We start from the raw sequence: 25,084 nt of genomic DNA on the forward strand, positions 1-25,084 counted from the left end.
TTTTTTGCACCCAAAAAACAAATCACAGAGCGCAATTCGCACCTGGCGGGAGAAGCGAGTGGGAGCTCCATCTCTATCGGCTGCCAAGCCAAGGCTGATCGTAGCAGACAGCTTTGCGGAGGGGAGACTGGGAGAGGGGGAACCAAGCTACACACCCGTGTCGTCGGATCCCAGCGTTCCTTGTGACTGCAGCTCCTTGAGAACCTTATTATATGGACAACCCAAGTGTTCACATTAATACAAAACTAGGCTATTTATTTCCCAAACCAGATGAACATAAAATGGAACAAAATGATTAATAAGTCATATTTAAAAAAAACAAGTCTGACCTACAAAGAACTGTAAATTATCATTCCACTCTCCTGGATTAGTCTAAGTAATCACCCCAAAGTCTCAAATTGTCAACCTCTACATTCTGACAGTCAAACTTAGAGAATCCCTTTTCTAGAATAATGACATGGGACCCAGCTGTAACAAAGAGACATATCCATTTTATTCCCCACTACACAATGTTAAATAAATGTATACACTTCACACTTCTCTCTTTTCAAAGGCAACTGTTTCTAAGTCATTTAAATATGTGCTATACCTTTGATGGGCCTTGCCTCAGCACCTGGTGTCCTCTGAACTGCCTTCCTCCCTATCTCAAAGGAATGTGTGCTTATTCTCAAGTTTCTCGAGCGGCTGGACCTATCCCATGCACGTACAAACGGATGTATACATCCACCACACCCTAAGATCGCCCATGGCAACAGTTCGAACAGCCATCAGCCCCAAAATGCCCACACATCAAATTCCTTCGTTTCCAAAAAGGCTATCTCTAGGGGCTCTCTGTCTCCAAGCCAGAGAAGCTGACATCATGTAATTCACTAACACATCAATTTATTCCTTTAATATGGCTCGGCCACCTATGTCCTTTGTGCACTCCTGTCACACACCACATCAGCAACTAATGCACAATGTTTCAATTTGCCACATGATTTAAGATTACCTCCGTTACTGGAACCCTTGTGCCTCGCCGGATGCACAGAAGTTTAAGAACTCCTAACGCACAAATTGTGTAACGTTCATTGATGAAAAGCTCATCCTCATCACTAAGATAAGCAGAACTTGACGAATAGTTGTAGGTGCAGGTCAAGCCCGTAAATCATCTCAAAACAATTCAGCACACGCCATTATTCAACGTCTGCGACCCTCGTGAGTGTATGTAACACCCCCTCATCACGAAACTGTAGATTCGACGTTTTCTACTGAAGGAAACGTGGTCACCACCCCGTTATCAATGAAATATCCCATGACTTCCATGCAAGTGCGACTCGCACCCGCCCCGTAGAAGATTGTAGACTCCTGATTTATCCCAGAACATATCCTGAGACGATATACCGACGACATCTCATCCGCTGCAAAGGCAATCCATAGCATCGCCACTTGTGTGTAGACTCGACGCGACCTCTGGTACTGTAGAACCAAGCCGTTTCCATCGTCACCATCACGGGAAGTTGGGAATTCTCTAAAGTCATTGTGTGTCCGTATTTAAAAAGTTCGCATGATCACAGAATAACTAAAGTCTTGCTTTACCCCACAAATCTGTCATTAATTAATATACTCAATCTCCTAGTCAAACATTAGAAATTCCTCACTAAACAAAATATAATCTTTACCCACTGAATCCTCACAAGTAATCCCATATCTGACCAACACACTATCAAAAAAGAACCCATAATGTCCAACAGCAAAAACCCCTTTTACTGTTTATATAACTAACCTCCATGAAATATAATGCTGAACACCCCTTCTGTCTAACTCACATGCCCCAATAAATTATATCTCCTGTCTAAAATAGAAATGCTATGTAAGCTTAACCTCAATCACCACATCTCTCGTAGGAAAAAAAAAAAAAAAAATAATACTACGATAGAAACTCCAATAAATCATCAATAGGCACTTTTGTGAATAGAGATACTACATCAAAGCTCACAATCTCGATTCACTATTAACTTTTACACTTTTGGGTGATAATAGCACTTATAAAGAATTAAATAAGAACCCGATAGAAAGTGTGAATAGTGGTTTCAATAAAAAAGTGAAAAATCTGTTAAAGGCACGAAGCCTTATAAAGAAGGTGTGGGTGACCTCCCCATCGCTACCGTATATGTATGGTACGATAAAAACCCATAAAGCAAACTTCCCTGCCAGACCAATTATCAGCTCAGTGGGTTCCGCATCTTATAAATTAGCAAAATATTTAGTGGATATCCTTAACCCATTGGTAGGTAACATCTCTAATGCCAATATTAAGAATAATGTGGACCTGATAGATAAACTAAATAGTGTAAAAGTTAATAGTGAATCGAGACTTGTGAGCTTTGATGTAGTATCTCTATTCACAAAAGTGCCTATTGCTGATTTATTGAAGTTTCTATCGGAATTATTAGAAAACAAACAACTGGATATTCCATTTTCTAAAAGCACCTTAATTGAACTAATAAAATTATGTGTTAAAGACGTGGAAATTTGAATTCAATGGAAAATTCTACTCACAATATTTTGGTATGGCAATGGGAAACCCTGTCCCCAGTGCTAAGTAATTTATATATGGAATTTTTTGAAAAGAAAATCTTAAATAATATAATTCCACGCAATGTACCTTGGTTTAGATACGTTGACGACATAATTTGTGTATGGCCAGGGAATGAAGATGTAAATAACTTTTTTGCCAGGTTAAATCAATTAGTACCATCAATTAAATTTACTATGGAAATAGAAAAAGATGAATGCCTACCCTTTTTGGATGTCCTCATACGGAGAAATAGTAGTGGGTTTAAGTATAGAGTTTACAGAAAACCTACTAATATTTCTTCCTATGTACATTTCTATTCTGGACAAAACAATAAGGTTAAAAGATCAGTGTTTGCTTCCATGTTTTTAAGAGCACTACGGGTATGTAGCCCAGAATATATAGATGAGGAAATAGATAAGATTCGGAATACAGGCAAGAAGCTGAATATCCAGATAATGTACTAAACAATGCATTAAAAGCGGCAAAAAAAGACCATGTATCAAAATCAAAAAGAACCTTACAACAACAAAAAATTTGCTTGTACAGTAAGTTCCAGAAGTGAAGCGACAAATCTCAGAATTGATCGTACTTCTATAGAAACTCATGGGGTTGCCAGTTAGTATATTTTATTCCAATTATTGTCATCTTATTTATCTGATAATACGTATCAGTGATTAACTGTATAAGCGCACAAAGTATTTCCCCAGTGAATGATCAATGTTAGTCCAGTAATTGTTTATTAATAGAAAAAAAAAAGAATTTCCCCAAAGAAACATCTGCGGCTTCCAAAGTGTGATATGAAGTGTTCACCATAGAGTGGCAGCAGGAACCGTGTGCAAAAGCATTGGCCTAATATTTGTAAATTAACTTTCTACTTTTATAGCGTTATATCGAAAGTTATTATGATTTCTTTTGATAAAGCACAGAGAAGTTTAGCATCTGATTAAATGAAATATAAATAAGACAAGTTGGTGTAAAAAAAAAAAAAAAAAACGAAATCCAAGTTATGTGCGCGTTTAGCGTTGGTTACATGGTTAGGCCTATTTCAAGAATCAAGGAAATATATTTTCCAGCTTGTTAGTTAATAATTTCATGGAATTTCTCGATTGTGCAAATTTTTGCATGCGGAATTGCGTTCAGGGTCGCACCAAACAAGTATTTTCGTAGGTTTCTACCTTTTTTTCTTCAGTGCATAAGTGAGACTATTCTTGTCCATACGAATCGGAGTGTGAATATGCTTGGCGAGCATTATTTTAATTCGAGTATCCCCTGTTTATGCCTCCTCTCTCTAATCTCTCTCTCATCTCTCTCTCTCTCTCTCGCAGGACGTTTTTATCTATCAGGAATAACCAGAGGCTGTTTTAAGAATCGAACACTAGGCCTATTGGTCATGCTCGGGTGCTTCTTTATATATATATATATATATATATATATATATATATATATATATATATATATATATATATCCCAAAAAACTCATAAATTTCAGTTATGCAATGATACTTGACTGGATCGAACTGATTACTGGTTGTCAGTGGAAATATGAATTTGGGTGATATCACTCCCTTATGATACGCCCACTTATGCAAATTCAGTCTTAAATTTCACGGTTGGTATGTGATTCGTGATTTGAGGTAATAGGTTGAAGTGAAAAAGGTGGAGTTAGTATTGTGGGTAGAGGTGAAGGTAGAGGGGGGAAGGGGTGGTTGGGGTCTGTCGTCTCCCTACTTAATTAACCAGATGGTGATTTTACGGGTGTTCTGTTTGCTTGCGACCGACTTTCTTATTTTTTATATAGCGAGTCTGTTTCCCAGGTGCAAGGACAGGTCCAGGTGTCGGTCCTGAAGGTTCTATCTTTGCCTAAATAACAGATAGTGGCCCTGCATTGTAAGCCTTGCAATGCCCGGAACTAGGCCTAGTCACCTGAAGGTAGCAGCAGAGGTTAGAGCCTTTCTCGAAGATGGTGTTTTATGCTCGGTCCTAGAAGCAAGAATCAGAACTACCAACCACCCCTAACTTCTAATTGAATCTAGGTGCATTCATGGTTGATTATGTTTAATGTCGCGGAGATTTTCCCTTCACATTCTATTGATACTTGCATGGTTTTATGCATCTTCGCTAAAATAATTGATAATACACTATGATATTAAATATTTGTTTCCACATTGCTCGAAATATACATCAGTAATGTTGGTAATCCTGTGTTGAACGAGAATTTCAAATTGTTTCGTTTCTATAGTTTGAAGTAATTGCTATACTTTGAAATAATTACTATTACCGTAATTTTTTCTTATGATTGTTATAAATATCATAGATTTGATATTTGTGCATCATATGTTAGCTTTATTTGCTTGATAGAGCTTTCACTGTAGAAAAAAAAATATTTTTCAGCTAACGAGTTTTGTAGTTGCCAGTTAGTGAATTTCGAACGAAATTCTCTGACATTTGTCGCTTCAGTTTTGGAACTTACTGTACTACCTTATAATAGTAATATGAAAGATATCCCACATCTCCTGAAGAATTTTGGTGTTAATGTAGTTTTTAAAAAACAATAAAACAATGAAACAGGTACTATTAAGAACTCCCCCGACAATGCTAAAGGATGTGTATATAAAATCCCGTGTAAGTTTTGTGACAACTTTTACATTGGTCAAACGGGGAAAGCACTGGAAAAAAGAATAGAACAACATAAACAATGTGTGAGATATGCACAGGGAAATAGTGGTATATTTGTACATGTTAGTGAGAACAATCATGCTATTAACTGGGAAGGGGCAAAAAAAAATGGCTGTGTTCTAATAATGCATTGGAAAGGAATATCATTGAATCTAGTTTTTATAAAAGAAAGTTACAACAATAATATGAACATCAGTCAAGGAATGTATAAACTTGATCCTTTAATATCAAAAGAAATTTGTAAACTGTTTAAATTTTAAGGTTGGCTGTAGAGATATATGAAAAATAGGATTATTATATTTGTAAACACAGTAAAGGGGGCAGAGTGGTAATGAGATGTTCAACCCCGCCTCCCTGACACCTGTCAGGTGTGGACTTGTACCCTAAGCGGTAGTATCCCTTGAGAATTTATTGTAAATTTTAGCCTAATGATTTTTGAAAGCCACTCCCTACCTTGAGACCTGCCTGTGGGTGGATCTGCAGTCCCAAACGGTTCTGTGTATGTTCGTCAGTACTGTCTTTGTAGTATATTTACTCGTGAATTCTAATACTATGTATCAGTCCTTTGTCAATGGCTTGAAAATAAAGCCGAAAATGGTCAGGACCTACACCCTGTCTCTTATTTTTCACCCCCCCGGCCTGTGTATATGTGATATATCTATATATATATATATATATATATATATATATATCATCTATATATATATATATATATATAGATATATATATCATATATATATATATATATATATAGATATATATATCTATATATATATATATATCTATAATATCTAGATATATATATATATATATATAGATATATATATATATATATATTATATATATCACTATATATATATATATACATTTATATTTACTTTGTCTTTGATTATATACACATTATATTACAAAAATTACATTTAATGCCCCGATGTAACCTGTAGCACTAAAGAGCAGTGTAAGAGTCTTCTGAGCATAAAAGAAACTGTCTTTCTAAAATCCACTGTCCTTCGGACTAGTATTTTGAACGATCACGTGACTATAACCAATTATGTCCATGAATAATGTTTTTTTAGTTTGTATGTCTTTTCTTCTGTCATTAAGCTTTACACCCCCCCCCCTTGCTTTATCGAATAATTTCTTATTTATTTTATTTATGCTTCCACAAGAACCTTGTGGAACTAAACACCGAGTCACGCGTATCGTTGGAGGGAGAGAGACGGACATGAACGAGTACCCTTGGCAAGTAGCGATTGTTGTCGGTGGAACAAATCAAGTTTTCTGCGGAGGTGCTTTGCTCAACAGCGGGGTCGTTCTTACGACAGCAAGCTGCGTTATAAAGTAGGAAAGTCCCATCCGTGTTGATGGAATTTTTTATGTTACTCATTTGGCCATATTTTCTTATGTCAATTATTGTCCGTTTTTTATAGAATACTCGCCAACACTCTGATAAACTCATTTTTATCTTTTTTCTATTTGTTACTCTGCATTCTACTTTTTATAATTTAGATAAATGGCATAAAATTACAGGTTAGATTGTTGAAGTTCTCTCTTGTTAAACAAACACACATACACAAGAATATATATATATATATATAGTATATATATACATATATATATATATATATATATATATATATATATATATATATGTGTGTGTGTGTGTGTGTGTGTGTGTGTGTGTGTGTGTGTGTGTGTTTTAGAGAATGGCCTATACTGAGCCCATGCCCTGGCTTTACTCCTTCACTTCATCATACTAGAATATGGACTAGTTATTTATTAAGGGCACATTAATCCACAGTTCTTGATTTACAGGATAGAGCAATCAGGAAAGGCCACAGAAGTTCTCGTGGGGGCGCACAATCTCAGCAAACCATCCTCAACTCAGCAGAGAATATCTATTTATTACGGCGGTTATTTTCCCGAATACAATCCGAAAACATTTGATCACGACGTCGGAGTTCTGTGGCTCGTGGACAATGCAGACCTGAGTGATGCTGTTAAACCCGCTTGTCTTCCAGATGGCTCTAAAGACTATAGTGGGTATGATGCTATTGTCACTGGTTGGGGCAGCCAACGTGAAGGTACGTGGAAGAATTATAAATACTTAATTTCCAGTCATATCATACGTCCCACAATCCTCTAAATGAAAAAAATTAAGAAACTCTTCATGGCCCTGTTTCTATGCATCGAAATCTGCTTATTCTTATCCAGGGACTGTTTGACTTAATAAACAGGAGTTCCATTTCGGTAATCTTTTTGATTTGTGTATAACATCCATGTTACCATGATTTGGTAAAAATCTGTGTACTATTTTATGAAATTAATCAGCAAATAGCATATAACCCCTAAAGTTGTTAGGTTGCAAATACATAACATCTTTGCAGCTTCTGACAATAAAAGCAGCTGCACTACTATCGCATGCTGTTATAGATGCTGTTAAGTGTTTGTTTCACTGACTCCTCTCTTGTTGACGAGCTTCGTAATTCTACTTCCGTCTCTGTATTTCCAGACTCATTGAATCTTTCATCTTAATTTTTTTCTTTTATACTTGGACAAGAAAAGGTGGTTTAGCTTCCATGGTTCTTAATGAGGTGGTCGTCCCAACTATGAACAGCTCTGTATGCAACGACTACTATGGGGGATTAATAACACGGAACATGCTCTGCGCCGGATACGAAGAAGGTGGCAGAGACGCTTGTAGTGTATGTGTTCTCAAATTTAGGTTTAGATGATACCTGAAAGTATTACTACATAACTTTGGGTATTTCCCATGATGTTTTTTATCAGTCCTTCATTATTCATGATGTGCATCTGCAATATCTAGAAATCTCACATTTTGCGCATTAACTTCGATATTGACTTTATGAGAGTTCTCATTAAATTACCTTATACTTGTTAATCACTCAAGTAAGCTTTTATTTATTTATTTATTTATTTATTTATTTATTTTAGTTTTCGTTCAGATAGTACGAGAGTTAACAATTCCTTACCGTTCATTCCACTTTTAACTCTCATACAGTATTGCAAGGTTTTATTCCTCCTGTTAAAAAAGTAACACAAGATTCTATGTGCATGATACTCGTAAGTCATTCTAATACTACTTTTTTCCGGTTTTTTTTCCATCTGTCCAGCCCCACTGGTGTTTGTGCATGGTAAACACTGCGTCTGGGGCTTTAGATAGTCACGTTAGCTTTCATTCAAACAATAATAACAATATCCTATTTCGAATATTAACGGTGTAAATCGCATACAGTAAATTATTAAAACGCTTTTCAGTTGCAAATGTATACCAAATATCCTTTTATTTACCTAAAATTTACACATAGCGTAACTATTTAAAGCCCGGAAGCAGTGTTTACCATGTGAAAACACCGACAGGCCGATGGACAGATGAAAAAAAACAGAGTATAGTTATGGCATTATGGCCTTGCCTGTGTTAAATTATAGATAGTAAAAAGAATAACAATACCCTGGTTAATCCTCGCTAAAAAGGGCATTTATTTACAATGAAAGATTCTTCCTTATTGACAGATACGTGCTCCTACTTTACGTACTTCTCTCGACAGGGTGATTCCGGCGGACCATTGGTAGTGCAAGAGAATGGGAGATGGATCCTTGTTGGCATCACTTCATGGGGTATTGGATGTGGCCGACCTAACTTTCCTGGAGTTTACGTCAAAGTTTCTAGTATGATATTCAGAAAATTAATAATTTAGTATTACGATAGATCGTTGTATGGCAATTACAAAATTTACCGGTAAACGATATAGTACACAATTAATTAATATTTACCAATTTACAACATTGTACATAATTCATTACCGTATTCCTAGTTAAGGCGATCTAAATGACAAGATTAGGTAGTGTAAAAGAAATACTTTCTACGGTAGCCCCCGTAAGGGGGATAGGGCCGTGTGTGGTGCACTGTAGGCATTATTAAGGATCTTTGCAGCGTCTCTGCGGTTCCTAGCTGCAATCCCTTTTGTTCTGACTATCTTAGGTATCTCCATTCATAATCTTTCTTTCTTCTTACTTTCCATCCTCTCTAACAATTGATTCATGGTGCCACTGTGAGTTTTTCCTCCTGTTGCACCTTTTAAACTTTTTTACTGTCAATTTCAGTTTCAGCGCTGAATGACCTCATAGGACCCAGCGCTTGGCCCTTGGCCTAAATTCTATATTCTATTCTATTCTATCCTACGGTAGCATTCAGAATCGCAAGTTATAGAATATTGCTTTATTTTCCACCGAATATTGCTTGGATATTAGATCATTAATTGTGATCATCGCTGACTACTAAATGCCCTTGATTTAGAGGCTACCAAAGCCTGTGATTTTTAGTCTTTAAACCCAACAGAAATATCTTGTTTTCCGTGAATGAACAGTGATACCTTGAAGTGATCCCTCTTTTTGATGACTTTAAAAAGTTATTTGAAAGAAAAGATAATATTATAAGAAACTCCTGTATAGCTTGGTACATTTTATTTTTACAGATTACGTTGATTCATTATTGACCGTCATGACGGGATACGGGGAAAATAACCTGTGTAAAGGCGCTACGAGGACAACAACAACAACAATAGGCACAGCAACAATAACAACAACCACTCTGCCGCCCATTACAGGTGGTTGCAGTAAGTGTTTCACATTCTAAAAAACGCAATACTTGTCAAAAAAACAATAAGTTTTCGGAGGTTCTAATCTTTTTACAATGAGAATATGATGAAATACGAGTGGGAAATCCATCAACAACTTCGGTGTATGTTAATTTGTTTTTACATTTCATCAGTGCTCTTGCTGTCAATATTAAATTTACGAAGACAGTTTGTCAACAAATATATCAACTTAAAACATAAGATCGCATATAGGAATTTAGGAGTATCATAAAGGTTTACGTTTTGAGATACAAGAGATACAATATAACTCGTAAATGAAATGAACAAAATAACTGATTTCATTTGATCCAAATGATTTCAATCATCCGCTGAAGGATGTGGCAGACGAAACCCCGGGACAAGGATTGTTGGAGGAGTGGCGACAAGAGTGCATGAATATCCCTGGCAGGTTGGGCTGACAAACAAAAATCTCAAGAGACCTTACTGTGGTGGTTCCATCATTTCTGATGAATGGATCCTGACAGCGGCTCATTGTGTCAGGGGGTAAGGCCGTCCCCGTGTATACAACGTTCTCTTGCACCATTTCCAAGCTAGCCTGGTGAAAAGTCTAAATGAATCTCTTCTTTCGATAATGAACATATACATAATGTTTCGATATAACAAGTAAATCTCCCAGTTCCCTTCGAGAGAGAGCTTGCAGAAAGTATCAAAGGAAGGTGTCCAGAGGTCAGGACATCTACCACTTAAATTTACTGTAAAACGCAAAACACCGTTTGGTTGATCATTGTATCTCTAGTGAAGTAAATTTGTATTTTTGTTGTTATTTTCAGAAGTGATGATAAGAAGATAGTTTAGATGAATAAGAAGGAACACTAGATTCAAAGTCATGAAGTGTAGGATACAGAGCATATGTACAGTACAATCAAAATAGCCCTCCTTTGTTCATTCATAGATGAAATTGACTCTACTGAATAGGTGCTAAAAAGACAGAAGCTTCAACAATTATGGTTATGAAAACTGCAAAACAAAGCAGATTTTAAAAAAATAGAATCTTCTCTTATATTCTTTACTGCATTCCTGATGAAGTAAGTTTCAGTTTTAAAATATCAATAGCAAATATTCTTGTACAGCTTTACTCTGCTTTTAGATAAGTGCACTTTGAAATGCCAAATATTGATTAACCTAGTATAAGAGCAGAGAAGTTGTTTTAATAAGTATTTTCACAAATAAGCTTAAAAGGATATCTTCGATTTTCAGAGTTATAGTATCAAACATTATTGTGGTAATTGCTGAGCACAACTGGGGCACCACAACGGACACTTCTTATACGAACAGAAGAAGCGTCATAACTGTAAGTACAACAATTCTTATCAGTCTTTGCGACTAAATATAAATCAAACAAATTTACACTGCCCCAAATAAATACTGCTGTTTGGAGCCGATATCTATTTCAACAGTCAAAAGCGTTGGTGTTATGATTTTGTCATTCCGACCTTACCGTTACAGAAGAGGAAATGGTAATTTCAGTTATATATATATATATATATATATATATATATATATATATATATATATATATATATATATATATATATATATATATATATATATATATGTATATGTATATATATATATATATATATATATATATATATATATATATATATATATATATAATTTTAGGCAGCGGTCTTGGATAGTATTAATGGTCAGTTGTGTTGTGTTTTTATGGAGTTGTTATTTGAGTTATCATTGATATTGTATGTTTGGTGCTTGAAGGCTGTTGTGCTTGTGTATTGGAAGGTTATTGAGCTTGTGAGTTTCTGTTGAGTTGTATATGAGCTGTAGTTGTGAGTGGTTGAGTGTTGTTTTGCTTGCTTTGTTGTCAGCTTTGATTCCGCCACATTATTTTTGGCACCCGAACAGGGACATGAAACCTGTACGTGCAGTGTGGATATACAACGCCAGACTGCAGAAGAGTATAGGCATGTCTCCTTGTATGTGTTAAATTTTGAAAGGCTTGTTAGGCCATGGTTGGTTTTGTCAGAGAGTGATCGGGATTTGTGGAAGAAAGAGAGTGAAAGGTTTGAAAGTTTTAAGATTGGGGATAAAGTATTGAAAAAGGTTGTTGAGATAGGAAGAATGAATGTGAATAAGGAAAGGGAGAGATTTGAAGGGCCTTTTGAGATTTTGGGAGTGGGGCCATGTGGATTGAGTTATGTTTTGGGGAAATTGTGAGTAAATTGGGGTATGGATGAGGTAAGGGCACATCATAGCCAGCTCCGTAGGTGGAGGGATGTACCTCAGTATGTTCAGGAGAATTTGATGAGTGAATGTTTGAGGGTTAATAAGTATGAGCCAAGTGTCAGTGAACAAAGGGGTCTGGGAGATTGACAGTTAGTGTTGGTAGAGTATGGAAGAAAGCTGAAGTGCGAAGAGAAAAGGAATGGAAGGAACAAGCATGAACTGCATGATAAGGGTGTTAGTGTTAGAGTAAAAACGGTTGATAAGGCATTTAATACGGATGACTTTGTGGGAATGAATGATACTTATAGTGTGTGTGGGTTTGAATTGTCAGGTTTTGGTGAGATTTCAACAGGAAGGGAATCAGGTAGTGAAAACGTGGTTGGCAGTATGAATGAGTCTCTTCGGGAGTTTGGCAGGAATATAAATTAGGTGAGTGATTTGGTGGCAGAGTTATGAGGTATTTGGGCAAGAGATGGAAGGGGTCGATGAGATAGTGAATGGGATTTTGGAGGACAGTAGTGAGGGAGATGATGTGTGTCTGGAAGAAAGTGGTTTGGAAGAAGCGAATGGCGATGCGACAGAGAGTGTATGAGGGCCTCAAACAAGATCCAGGGGGCCAGTATCCAAAAATCCCTGGGTGTTGCACAAGGCGACTTAGTGTGGGTGCTGCGAGTGTAAAGAGACGTTGTCAAATGTAATGGGGAGCTAAAATGATGAGGTGATAATGGTAGTTATATTTGACAATGTTTTTGAAGGTTGAGAGAGAGAGAGAGAGAGAGAGAGAGAGAGAGAGAGAGAGAGAGCTTAATTGGTGGGTGGATAGTTAGTGTATGGACTGCTTGTTGGTGGTGGTTTGGTCTGTGCAGGGATTTTGGTCACCGAGGCGGGCGATAGGCTGTCTTGGATCGGTGTCTGTACTGGACAGACATTTTTGGCAGCGGTCTTGGATAGTATTGATGGTCAGTTGTGTTGTGTTTTTCTGGAGTTGTTATTTGAGTTATTATTGATATTGTATGTTTGAAGGTTATTGTGCTGGTGCTTGAAGGTTGTTGTGCTTGTGTGTTGGAAGTTGCTGAGCTTGTGGGTTTCTGTTGAGTTGTGTATGAATTGTTGTAATTGTGAGTTGTTGAGTGTTGTTGTTGGTGAGCTGCTGTGATTTCTTGGTGTTGTTGTGAGCAGTTGTGTGTGGACTTGTAAGGTTGTTGTTTTGATGTTGTGAAGCCTACACTAGTTAGGGTAGAAGAAGAGATTCTTTAGCCTTGGCAGATAGATAACTTGTAGGATAAGGACACTAAAATCAAACCAGCGGGTGGAAGGGACAATTCAGCCTTGGTAGACAACCCTTCTAAGAGGTTACTCTGACTACATACCTTGTTCTCGTACCTTGGACTGCGAATTCCCGAACTTGTAGGTACAATCAGGCATTTTTTTTCTATTTTTTTGTTCACTTTATTGTTTTTTCTAAAGTGTGTAGTATAGGCTGATGGAAAAGCAAAAGTTACCTCGTGGATTATTAGGAAAGTTCCTCCCTCTTTCCCTAATATTCTCTTCCCAGGTGTCTATAATTCCTAAATCCAACTTGGCTGCCCTTTCCCAGTTGTCGTAGCGAATCTTGGGATTCCATTCTCGCCCTACAAGGTATCCATGCTTCACTTTGTTGACCAGTTACTTCCCGTGCTTTTTATTGGCATGTGTTCAACTTTATTCATCAATATAAAATTATTGTAAAAACGTAAATACTGTTGTTATTGATATTGTATGTTGTTCTGTTGAATTTTACTAAGGTTTTGTTATTATGAATTTATTTATTAGTGTTTCTTCTAATTCTATGTTGTTGATTTCAATTCTTTCGGGAGACAGTGAGCTGAACCCTGAATCTGCTACTCATTACCATTAGAAAAATATAAAGTAATTTACTCAAATATTAGAAAATTAAGGTTAAATTTTTTTATCTCTAGAGTTGTGCCTATAACTGCAATTTGATACTTTTATCTGAGACACTGGTAAGTAGTAAAAAAGTCAAAGGTTGAATTTTCAATCCCAGGGTTCGAAGGCCCTGACTTTATTTATCGTCGTAAAATCTCACACGTGCAAGGTATAGCTGTATACACTGGGTCTGGACAATCTATTTATCATAAACAATTGCACAGTAGTCGCCATGCAATTCACTGTTTCAAGATTTTTTGTAAGTTCAATAATGTTTACGTAATATTTTACCGCAATCCAAATATTGATAATTCTGTATTTGACTGCCTTTTAGTGAGGATTAGTATGGCTCAGTCACAGGATTCAGAAGTTTCATTCTTTATTTATGGAGACTGCATGCAAATCACAGAGAGAGGCCTAATTCAAATTCCACAGATCAACATGGCCGGTCTGCTCTTGAGTTCTGGGCATCCTTCGTTATTGTCCAGCTAACTGAGGAATCCACACATTTTTGAGAATAGATTAGACCTCATATTCACAGGCGTTCCAGTTATCATAAATTCCTAGGTCTGCGAGTATATAGGCTCTTTAGACTATTCTGCCATGGAGATGGATATATCTGTTAATCAGTATATGCATAATGCCACCACTGGAAAAATGGTCTGGTTGAAATTTAGATCCAATTGGGATCGCATTATTGAAGCCTGTCAGGCACGTAATATTTCAGATGATATATCAGATCCAGATCCCAAGAAGAAGTAAAATGAAATGCTCATGGCTGTATTGGTAAGGTATGTCTCAGCTGTATGTCAACGTCTATTGGCAGCACAGGAGACTACAAAGAGGTGTAATATTCATGTGAATGATTTCGTCTGTGTGTGTTTTATTTGTTTGGTCTATTTATTAATGTAAGCTAATATAGTAATATATATATATATATATATATATATATATATATATATATATATATATATATTATATGCATCATCAAACCATGGTTGGTCATTTGTCCTAACCTTGATGATCTTCCTAGGGAAGATGTGATGTGATATAGCATCTGAAATACTAAATGCCTGACAAACTCAATAATGAGGTCCCAATTAGCTCTGGATTCAGATAATTTTTCTAATGGTGGCAATAGGGATATACCAATTGACAGATATGTCCATATCAATGGTTTAAAGGATAGTGAGCCCTTTAGAGGTTCTACTCAACTATAGGATACGCTTTAGACTCAGAAGACAGGGGCCTGGGTGAGATCAACCTCCTAAAAACTCTACGGCTGGCAGCTGGTTACAGATACAAAGGACATTTGAAGTGAAACTTCAAAGTGTCACTTTAAATTGAATATATTTACAAATTATTTACTCAGCGTATTCACGGGCGCCATAAGGGCACTAGGGCTCTCAAGATCCGACTAATAACTGAGAAAACAAGTTGCTTGTAGCACTGGAATCATGTGATCGGGTTGCCAACAAGTGGGAGGACTTGCAATAAGGTTAGGGGATGCCCAAAGCATCTAAAGATAAAGAAATCCACGTCTCACAGCAGGGATGAAAGCGGTATGATACCTGGAACGAGGTATGGCTCTATAAACACACGTGCAACACACCAAGTTCTAATTAAATGCGGTGAAGCTGCTAAACCTTCAGACTTGCTTGATATAAATCTTATATTCACAGAATTCCCTCAAAAGGCAAGAAGTGACTGAATTACTTCACAGAAAGTTATTAGATTGAATGGGAGGGTGTGAAACAAGACACCAACTACGTTATCTTCCCTAGTAATTCCTCTTAACGACTGCTAATACCGTATACTGGGAGGCCAATGAAGCAATGAGCACTAGTAAATTAAATGCAAGAGAACCACAGCACTTAAATAGGTTAGCTTCATGGGACAAAGGGGCACGGCTGTGGGGGATGACAAGGAATAGCTATGAACGTTGACATAAAACACAGAGAGGAAAAATACATTAAAAGAGATAAAATTGACTGCCACACCACTCCTGTACTTTACCGTCTTTGATTGCTGGTCTCCGCTCCTTAAAGGGCGCCGATGAATAAAAGGGATATGCACTCAAATGCCGTCAGATAGGGTCTAGCTTGGAGCCAGCAGAAACACAGGACAAAGGGCAAGGGGGCAGCCCAGCAGATATGAGGAGCTCTGGACTTGACAGGGTTTGCAGAGCGTTTGACAGCACAATCCTCTCGGTGATCTTTTTTTTATTAAGTTTGTGTACCCTCCGGCAGCTTGTGGATTAATTCTCATCTTTTGAGAGTTGGCGCCGGCGTTTCAAATTCCGAAAGATGGATCAGACAGCAGAAAAGTCAAAGAGAGGGGTGTGCAGATCGGGGAGAGAGAGAGAAAGAGATGTCTTGCGATTGTTTGTTTGAAAAAAACAACTTGATTTATGTTATGCTGAGTGGCAAAATGGGGAAAATATATATAATACCGCCCCAACTTAAGAGTCATTGCAACCCAGATGGGTTGAACTGGCAAAACAGCCATGAAGTAACTCTCTTTTCCTCTCCTCTGAGGAATCTGATCTCACAAGACTTAAACTAATGAAATTTGTTGCGGTCATATAACACAAACACCTACACTTATTGACTCGCATCCACTATAATCTAGCTACGAAAGGTTGAGACTTTCCTACAATTAGCGGCGTTGACCACCGTTGACGTGTCTCCCATTTTGCCAAAGGAGGTATTTAATCCTAATCCAAAAAGGCACAACATTTTCAGGATTAACCTTGAGGATAAGGTTAATCCCGAGAGTGAACATATACAAGCGCACTGTCCAGCTATTTGCTTTTATTCACAAGTGACTTCGTTTTAAAGTAATATATGCCATGTGTATGTATACTTACGTTTAACGTATTACGTATATATATATATATATATATATATATATATATATATACGTTTTATATATATATATATATATATATATATATATATATATATATATATATATGCTTAAAAATCACAGTAGGTGCACTGACTTCATTAAATAAGCGAATACCACAGGAAAACGATAGTCAGAAATCCAAGCGCTTTCGCCTTTACTAAGACATTGTCAAGGAACGCTTCTTGGCAATGTCTTAGTAAAGACGAAAGCGCTTGGATTTCTGACTATCATTTTCCTGTGGTATCGCTTATAAATATTATATATATAAATATATATATATATATATATATATACTATTATATATATAAATATAAATACAAAACCCTAATTAAATTTTGCATTAAGCAGCTCGAAAAATGTACAGGAAGGTCCGAGTAATATGTCTTGATCCTCGTGTTTTGCTTTTGTACCGACGAATGGAGGGAGGTGGTAGACAATCCTCTTATCACTGTGACCCGTGGTCACTTCCCTGATCATCCATACGCAAGGAAATGGCAGCGACACTCTTTTGCCAAATCTACCAGACTGTCACCCTTTTTACTGAAAAGTTTGAACGAGTTTAAGAAAATATGGCAGCAGTGCTAATCACCCCCCGAGTCTCAACCTTTTGTAGCCAGAGTATAGTTATAAGTATATTCGCTTTCCATTGGACGTCTTGCAAGATAATCTTACTAAAGGTAAAGTTAATTTTCTTTTGGGAAAGTCCCTTAATTTATGAGTAAGAAATAATAATTCTTAGACTTCACTCTATAGTTAGATCTAAGGCTTTTACCCTTCTTCCTTCGACCTCTCCATGGAGGGACTTAAAAGACGCAAGTCCATTGAAGATGTCATGATAACACCAGCTCTGACTGCTGCGACAATTGTAACAATGGTAATAGGCCCCGTGCCGAACACTGCTCGACTCAGTTCCTGATGTTCTTCGGCCAACTGAGAGTCAGTAGAGTCCTTACACCTGGACTGGTTAACTGCTGACAGAGGGGAAGAGGAGGAGGTATTTATGGGCTCCCAATTTTGGGTGATAGACTCTGAGGTGGTTTGCAAGGCCGCGCCTTTGGTGGAACTTCCACTACGGTCAGGTGTGTCCTGGGGAAATCTGGGTGGAATTTTCCCTTCTGTTGCTTCTGGTGTTGGTAGTGGAGTGGAGCCGGTGGCTGCAGAAAAGAATCTTGCCTTGGCACTGGTGGAGTAAGAGGATTCAAACATGGCTCAATGTCCATGAGGGACGAAGCATGGCTCTGCCTGATACCTTCAAGTGGCACTAGTTGTGCAGAGGTAGGTCTTGGAGGACTGCAGAGTTGGTCTGGAGCGAGGTAAGGGCAGGGGCCCTGCCTGAGACTGTTCAAAAATAGGAGGAGGCTTAATGTCATGTCCTAACAAGACATCATAATCGCTGAGAATGTAGGTAGCCACCGGCTAAAGTACATATTTTTGAATGGTTAGGCCGTGCGATCCTCAACTTGAGTAGGTAGGAACATTTTAACATGGTAAGGCTCTCAATCATAACTAATGTGTGCCTCTCAATTCTACCTCCATGAGGAACTTTATCCATTTGAATTAAAGATAGCTGAGCACCAGTTATTGAATGCTCGGACCTAGTGGGCAGGATAGTGATCTCTGGGAGGTGCAATAAATCTAGGGCCCTGAGCTGGGGGGCCTAGAGTGGACGGGTTGTCACTGTCATGGCAATGGTAGGAGCATCAGCCTTCTTGGGGCATGAGCCCAGGAAGAGGTGTCCCCATGCCCCTTTCACGAGTCACAGAAGTTCCTGCTCAAATCAGGCTTTGGCTGTTTGTTCTGCTGACAATGGCCATTATTCTTATTATTTTGAGGGGGAGTGGGAGTCGACTGCGGAGGATCTGCATTAGTGTGGCACTATTCTGAAGACTGCCTAGGTTTGTTACAACGCCTGCACATGGTCTTATGCTGCTGATTATTTTGGTGCTGTGTTGGCAGAGAGTGGGCAAGGTGGGGGGGCAACAGGGTGGATTTTCTTATTTAATGAACTCTGAAGTGGGTGGTGGGTGCCCCAAACATCCACCCACTTACAGCACTACAATCGTTTTTGGATTTTTATCCACCAAATAAGTAGCAAGCTCAGGAGGGGCATATGACAGGAAATCCTCCAACAGAAAAAGGTCGAGGATCTGTTCCACAGAGGCAACATTGGAGGCCCTTGTCCACCTCTGAAGGGTATGTGTCTTCTTCGCCACCCATTCTGACCATTCTGCCCGGACTCCTTCAGCATTCTCCTCCATTTTTGTCACCACATGTATGGGGTTATTTTGAAGGTTTTGACGATGGCCTCCCTTTCTCGAATGAGATCTCCTTGCTCATAAGGTTTGGGGGGGCGGTGGGGTGGTCGTGTTTGGAAGGCGATGGCACCCTTGCCTTCAAGGTGCTTTCCTAAGATGAGGGCTACTTCGGTGGGAGGAGATTGGAAGTTATCCAGGACCTTTTCTATGTGGTCGAGCCAGGCCTCCGGCTCAGACTCGTTCCACGGTTGGATGAGGGTGCCCATGCTACTAAGGGTGGAGTGTGAAGACTGGGATGTAGAGGGCTGTATGCCAGTATTGGCCATAGCCACTTGGTGAGCCCTTTCTTCTTCCTTCTCTGCCCTTTCTGCTGCTTCCTTCTCTCTTGTAATTTTCTTTTCTTCTCCTTCTTGGCTCTTTTCTTCTCCTTTTCCGCTCATGCGGCTGCTTCTGTTCTCTTAAAATTCCCTTTCTCTCTCCTTCTCTATTCCCATCTTTTCCCTCTCCTCGGCTACCCAGGTAGCTACTTCTTGGCCCTTGAGTTCCGTGGCCATCCCTTCTTCAGTGAAAGCTTTAACTTCCTCAAATACAGAGTTGTTTGCCATCTTTGAGGAATGGGTGTGAGTGCATGAACCGGAACATCTAAGGGTAAACACAGGCACTAAGCCCTTGGAATGCAGCCCCTGGGGAACCCATGAATGGGCCAAGACGTCTAGGAATAGCAGGCACAAAGACTTGAAACATGTGAGCTCTAGGGTCTGGAATAGCCAGGCACTGCCTGGGAATAGTCCCTAAATGATGGAATAACACCAATTAGATTCCGCAAAGGTGGAATGAAACGCCTCTAGGACGTAAGATCCTATTACAGGGATTACAAAGCCAATGCGTGCTGAGAGTCACAAATTACTGTGATTTGGAGTGGATTCCTGGCAGGGGAATCGAACGTCACGAAAAACATGGTTTGTGCTGTCACGACGTAAGTCACTGTTACGACTGCACTAAATAATTTCACAGAATACGTGAATGATTGTCGGTAAGACAGTAGAATGGGCTATCACAAATACTGAATGAGTGGTTCACGGAATGACAGTCACCGGACTGTAATGAGATGCACATATAAAAATGCACATGGGTGGAAACTCTGGGCCGCATGGACTAGTAAAACATCAAGCAGTCAATCAGACTCTAATGAAATTTGCAAATGCGAATTTATTGGTCACGAGGACTATGAAAATAAAAGTAATCCCTCACCGTGACATGATAGGCATATACAAAATCTGGAATTGCCTATCTCCAGATGTAAAAATATACATGGCAATAATTGCTCTTTCGCCGTGAATGGTGGAAAATATGAGCATACGATAATGCGAGTAAGGTATGTATATATAAGGTGTTTCGAAATTTGAGCCCTCCCCCCTTCTACAGCATAAACTAAAATTGATATGGACAAAGCAAAAGTAATTCAAAACAGGTATTTATTTAAGTTTCTCTCTGAATATTTAATATTTTGTGTGGCCTCCATCTGCCTGTACCACAGCCTGCATTCTTGAGGGGTATGATTTCAGCAAATCACAAAAAAGCTGAGACTCAAACTCCATTTCCCTGAGCACTTAGGTCACCTCTCTTCACAGGTCATCGAGACTTGGTATACCATCATAGTTCTCTGTGCGCACTCCAACACAATCCTTTTAGATACTACCAATGTTTTCACACACACATTAAGGTCAGGGAAGCTACATAGAAATTCACTTGAAAAGAAGAAATCGATACCTCTGTTTTGAAGCAGTTCCTGTGTCTGAAGAGCCTTGAAACATGGTGCCTTATCATGCAAAAATGTGACTTCTGCAACAGATAACACATTTTCAGGATCTTTGAGGAAAGGAAATACTCCACCTGTAAGCACAATTTCTCTGAAGTATTCGCCATTTCATGATTGCCCTTTTTCTTTGATGATCCACATTAACTGTTTGGCTGTGAAACAGAAAAACAGACATTTGTCGGCTCACGGTCGATGGTTCGCGCCCGTGAGCCGACAAATCTCTTATCGACTAAGAAATTCCCCTTCGGTTAAACATATATGAAAATATATTAATTCCGAGGTAGAGCGAATTAGATGTTAAAGGATATTTGTAACTCGATGTATGTAGTATATGAATCACGGTAATGTGATATGACTCATATATATATCATATATTTATCAGTATATATATATATATATATATAAAATATATATATATATATATATATATACTATATATATATATATATCTATCTATCTATCTATCTATCTATATATATATTATATATATATATAATATATATATACCTCACTATATAATATATATAGATATTATATATATATATACATATAATATATTTATTATATATATATATATATGATATATATATATATACATATATATATATATATAATATATGTATATACATCACATATATATTATAGATATATATATATATATATATATATATATATATATATATATATATATATATATATGTATATATAATATATTAATATATATATATATATATATATATATATATATATATATATAATATATATATATATACACACATATATATATATCTATGTATACATATATATATATATAGAAGGCGTTTTTCACTAGTCTTCTTACGTCCTATATATATATATATATATATATATATATATATATATATATATATATATATATATATGATATATATATATATATAATATACACACACATCCAATGCAGCACGGATGTATGTATACGTGCTTGAGAATATGAAAATCTTTCAAACAAAGAACGAACCAGAATCTTATGTGCTTTAGGCTATGGCTATCATATTCTATTAGTGATGACATTCGGTGAACAAAAATCATCTCAAGAGATACCCAAACTGGAAAAGAAAAACACGACTGTTACCCAAGTTGAATTATCCAGTACTGACAAGTTAACCAGTTTTGATGTCACATCTTTATTTAGTAAAGTCCCTATTGATGACTTACATCAATATTTATCACAACATTTGAACTTGTATAATATTGAATTACTTATGAATGTCATTATTAATTTGATATCCCTTTGTATAAAAAGTTATAAATTCACTTTCGATAGTAATTTTTATGAACAAATACCTAGTATGGCTATGGGGAACTCTCTTTCGCCACTTTTGTCTAATATTTACATTGAGCTCTTTGAGTCTAAACTTTCGAAAAATTTATTTTTTAAGGTATTTTTGGTTAGATATGTGGGACCATTGTTTTTGTATTCTAAAAGAAAATATAAATATTCCTGATTTCCTGCATACAATTAATAATCTTGTACCTTCCTTAAAATTCACAATAGAATATGAAGAATATAACTGTATACCATTTTTGGATGTCTTAGTTATTAGAAATAAGGCCAATTTAGTTATTAGAAATAAGGCCAGTTTAAGTATATAAGAAACCAGCGAATAATTTGATATATATTCATAGTTACTCTAACCATGCTAAACTCATTGAGGTGTCAACATTTATAATTTGTGTCCTGAATTTTTGGAATATGAGTTTTAAATTATTGATAAAATAAGAGATTTATTATGTTATCCTTCATATTTTTTTGAACGTTGTAAAAATAAAGCAAAACAGTCATTATAATCCAACCGTGTTAACAAAGAACTTCAGAGTATTTTGTGTGTACCATTTCATCCTAATTTCATTCCTGCTGTAACCATTTTAAAAACTATTGATGTTGAATTACTATGCTTTTCAGGGATCCCGAGTCATCGTTTTTCTCAAATATCGTCCAAACTAAATATTTGCTCGAAATGGTATACTTTGACAGTGTACAAGACACCTCCCACTAATTTTTTTTGTAATATAGTGCTCCCCACTTTCCTGCCTATCATATCATACTATTAAATAATATTGGATGCTATAAATATGTTAGTATTTGTAAATTCTGTGTACATTTAATTATTGGTATTGTATTTTCTTAAATAATATGGGAGTAGGCTAAAGAGGATATGACCGTCACCCTGTTCACTGAGGCCATAAGAGACAAGGTCTGCTCACTTCCCCCAAATCCCCAAGTAGGTGGAGTTTTGTCTACTTCCTCATTGCGTCAGAAGGTGAATTGTCATAAAAGAAAAAAAGAGAAAGAAAAAGGAAAAAAAGGGGAGAAAGAAAATGGGTAATACTCTTTTTTGGGAAATAAAATGCTTATCAAACTATCATAATATTGTGGGTGTGTGTGTTTCTCTATTCATATCACACTACAATTTCGTTTCTACTATTCTTGTACCGTACTGAGTTTAGCGAATGAGTTCAGTTTCATGTATCTTGAACTATATTAATTATAATTTATGTAAAGTGACGCACTATATTCATATACATACCTATTTTTGAGATAGGTTGCAAAAAGGATTTTACTTCTATTTATGAAGACTCTCCAAGTGTTACCTATTACCCTATTTTCAGGCATTTAACAAATAGGGTTTTTGCTATCAAGAAGGTATCCAGTTTTTGCCTAATTCATAATCAGTTAAGAGCTTAATTTTCTTGTGTCTTTTACGTGTTTGTATCTCTGCTTTGCAGCATCTGCGAACTGTCATAATTGAGGAGTTGCTCTCTTTTTATTCCTTGATGGCAACAGATCAATGATGCTGGTGATATGTGTTTACCAAAGAAACTGTATATTATCACTAATATAATTTGATTATATATGTTACTTATAAATTATATGATTTTGAATGAGTATATATAATTGAAAATGAAAAGTATGTAATTTCATCTAGCTATATTTCCTAAGTGATATTTTGTTTTATTTGAAGACTATATATATATATATATATATATATATATATATATATTATATATATATATATATAAGGTATATTCCAAAGGTTATATGGATAAAGTAATAGATATGATAGAAAGATAGATACATTGATTGATTGATTGACCAATATGCTTGTGCTGTTTGCGTGAGTGTGTTATGAAGATTCACTTATCGTTTGAGATTGATCCTTATTCTATTGTCAGATTTCTCCATTTTGTATATGGTTAGAAGTCGTATTGCAAATGTATTTCTGCAGCGATGCGGACAAAGTAACACGTTGGCTATGGCAATAATGAAAAATTCGTCTCCATCAATTATGCAGTGAATATTTATATATGGTGCGAGAGTTGCAGCCGACAGAACCCCTGAGCATCGCGGTATTACCCAACGCGCCAAGGATACTACATATAAACTAATAAATTGAGAAAAATGAACCATTATCATGGTCATTAAGTCAAACCTCGCTCTCCAATTATCTGCTGGTATTGAAAGCTATCATCGATAACGGTATTATTGGGGGAGAAATGAGAAAGACAGCGATAAAGAAACAGTGAGAGAAAGGGAAGGAGAGAGGGAAGGGATGGGGATAGTGGACGTCCGAATCTGTAAATGGCTCTTGCGGACTCATACGACTTTACCAAAAAAATAGCGGGTGTCTTGTACACTGTGTTGAAAGTACTATTTCGATCATAAAGTTAGTTTGAAGGATATTTGAAAAAAAGATGACTCATGGTCCTTGAAATGCACAGTAGTATTTCGATATAATAATATTTTGAGATATAAACTAATTAAGAATAGCCCACTCTAATCAATCCTTATTGTATACAGTATTCCTTGTAAAGAATGTAATAAGATTCATATTGATCAAACATGAAATGGGCATAAAAGTGAGATGCTCTCTGCATAAATGTCATTTCAAGGGGCTTAACAAATAATGGCACTGTGGCTCATTGGCTTAAGACAGGCCATGTAATTAATGGGATAATTCCTTGATAACCTACAGGGTCAATGATCACCAAAAAAAGAATCTGTTGAAGTCCATTTTTATTGAAGTCACGT

General features: G+C 36.8%; 1 protein-coding gene across 1 annotated transcript in view; it reads left to right on the plus strand.

Annotated features, from left to right (window-relative positions):
• Positions 1-25,084, plus strand: part of LOC135210948 (transmembrane protease serine 9-like) — a 95,958-nt gene that overhangs the window by 66,368 nt on the left and 4,506 nt on the right. The window contains exons 8-14 of the mRNA XM_064243927.1: positions 6,406-6,577; positions 7,052-7,320; positions 7,802-7,941; positions 8,806-8,926; positions 9,733-9,873; positions 10,230-10,398; positions 11,113-11,206. Of these exons, the coding sequence (XP_064099997.1) occupies positions 6,406-6,577; positions 7,052-7,320; positions 7,802-7,941; positions 8,806-8,926; positions 9,733-9,873; positions 10,230-10,398; positions 11,113-11,206 (1,106 nt within the window). The remainder of the gene's footprint in view (positions 1-6,405; positions 6,578-7,051; positions 7,321-7,801; positions 7,942-8,805; positions 8,927-9,732; positions 9,874-10,229; positions 10,399-11,112; positions 11,207-25,084) is intronic.

The sequence above is a fragment of the Macrobrachium nipponense genome, chromosome 4 (genome assembly GCF_015104395.2).
Source record: "Macrobrachium nipponense isolate FS-2020 chromosome 4, ASM1510439v2, whole genome shotgun sequence".
Lineage (NCBI taxonomy): Eukaryota > Metazoa > Arthropoda > Malacostraca > Decapoda > Palaemonidae > Macrobrachium > Macrobrachium nipponense.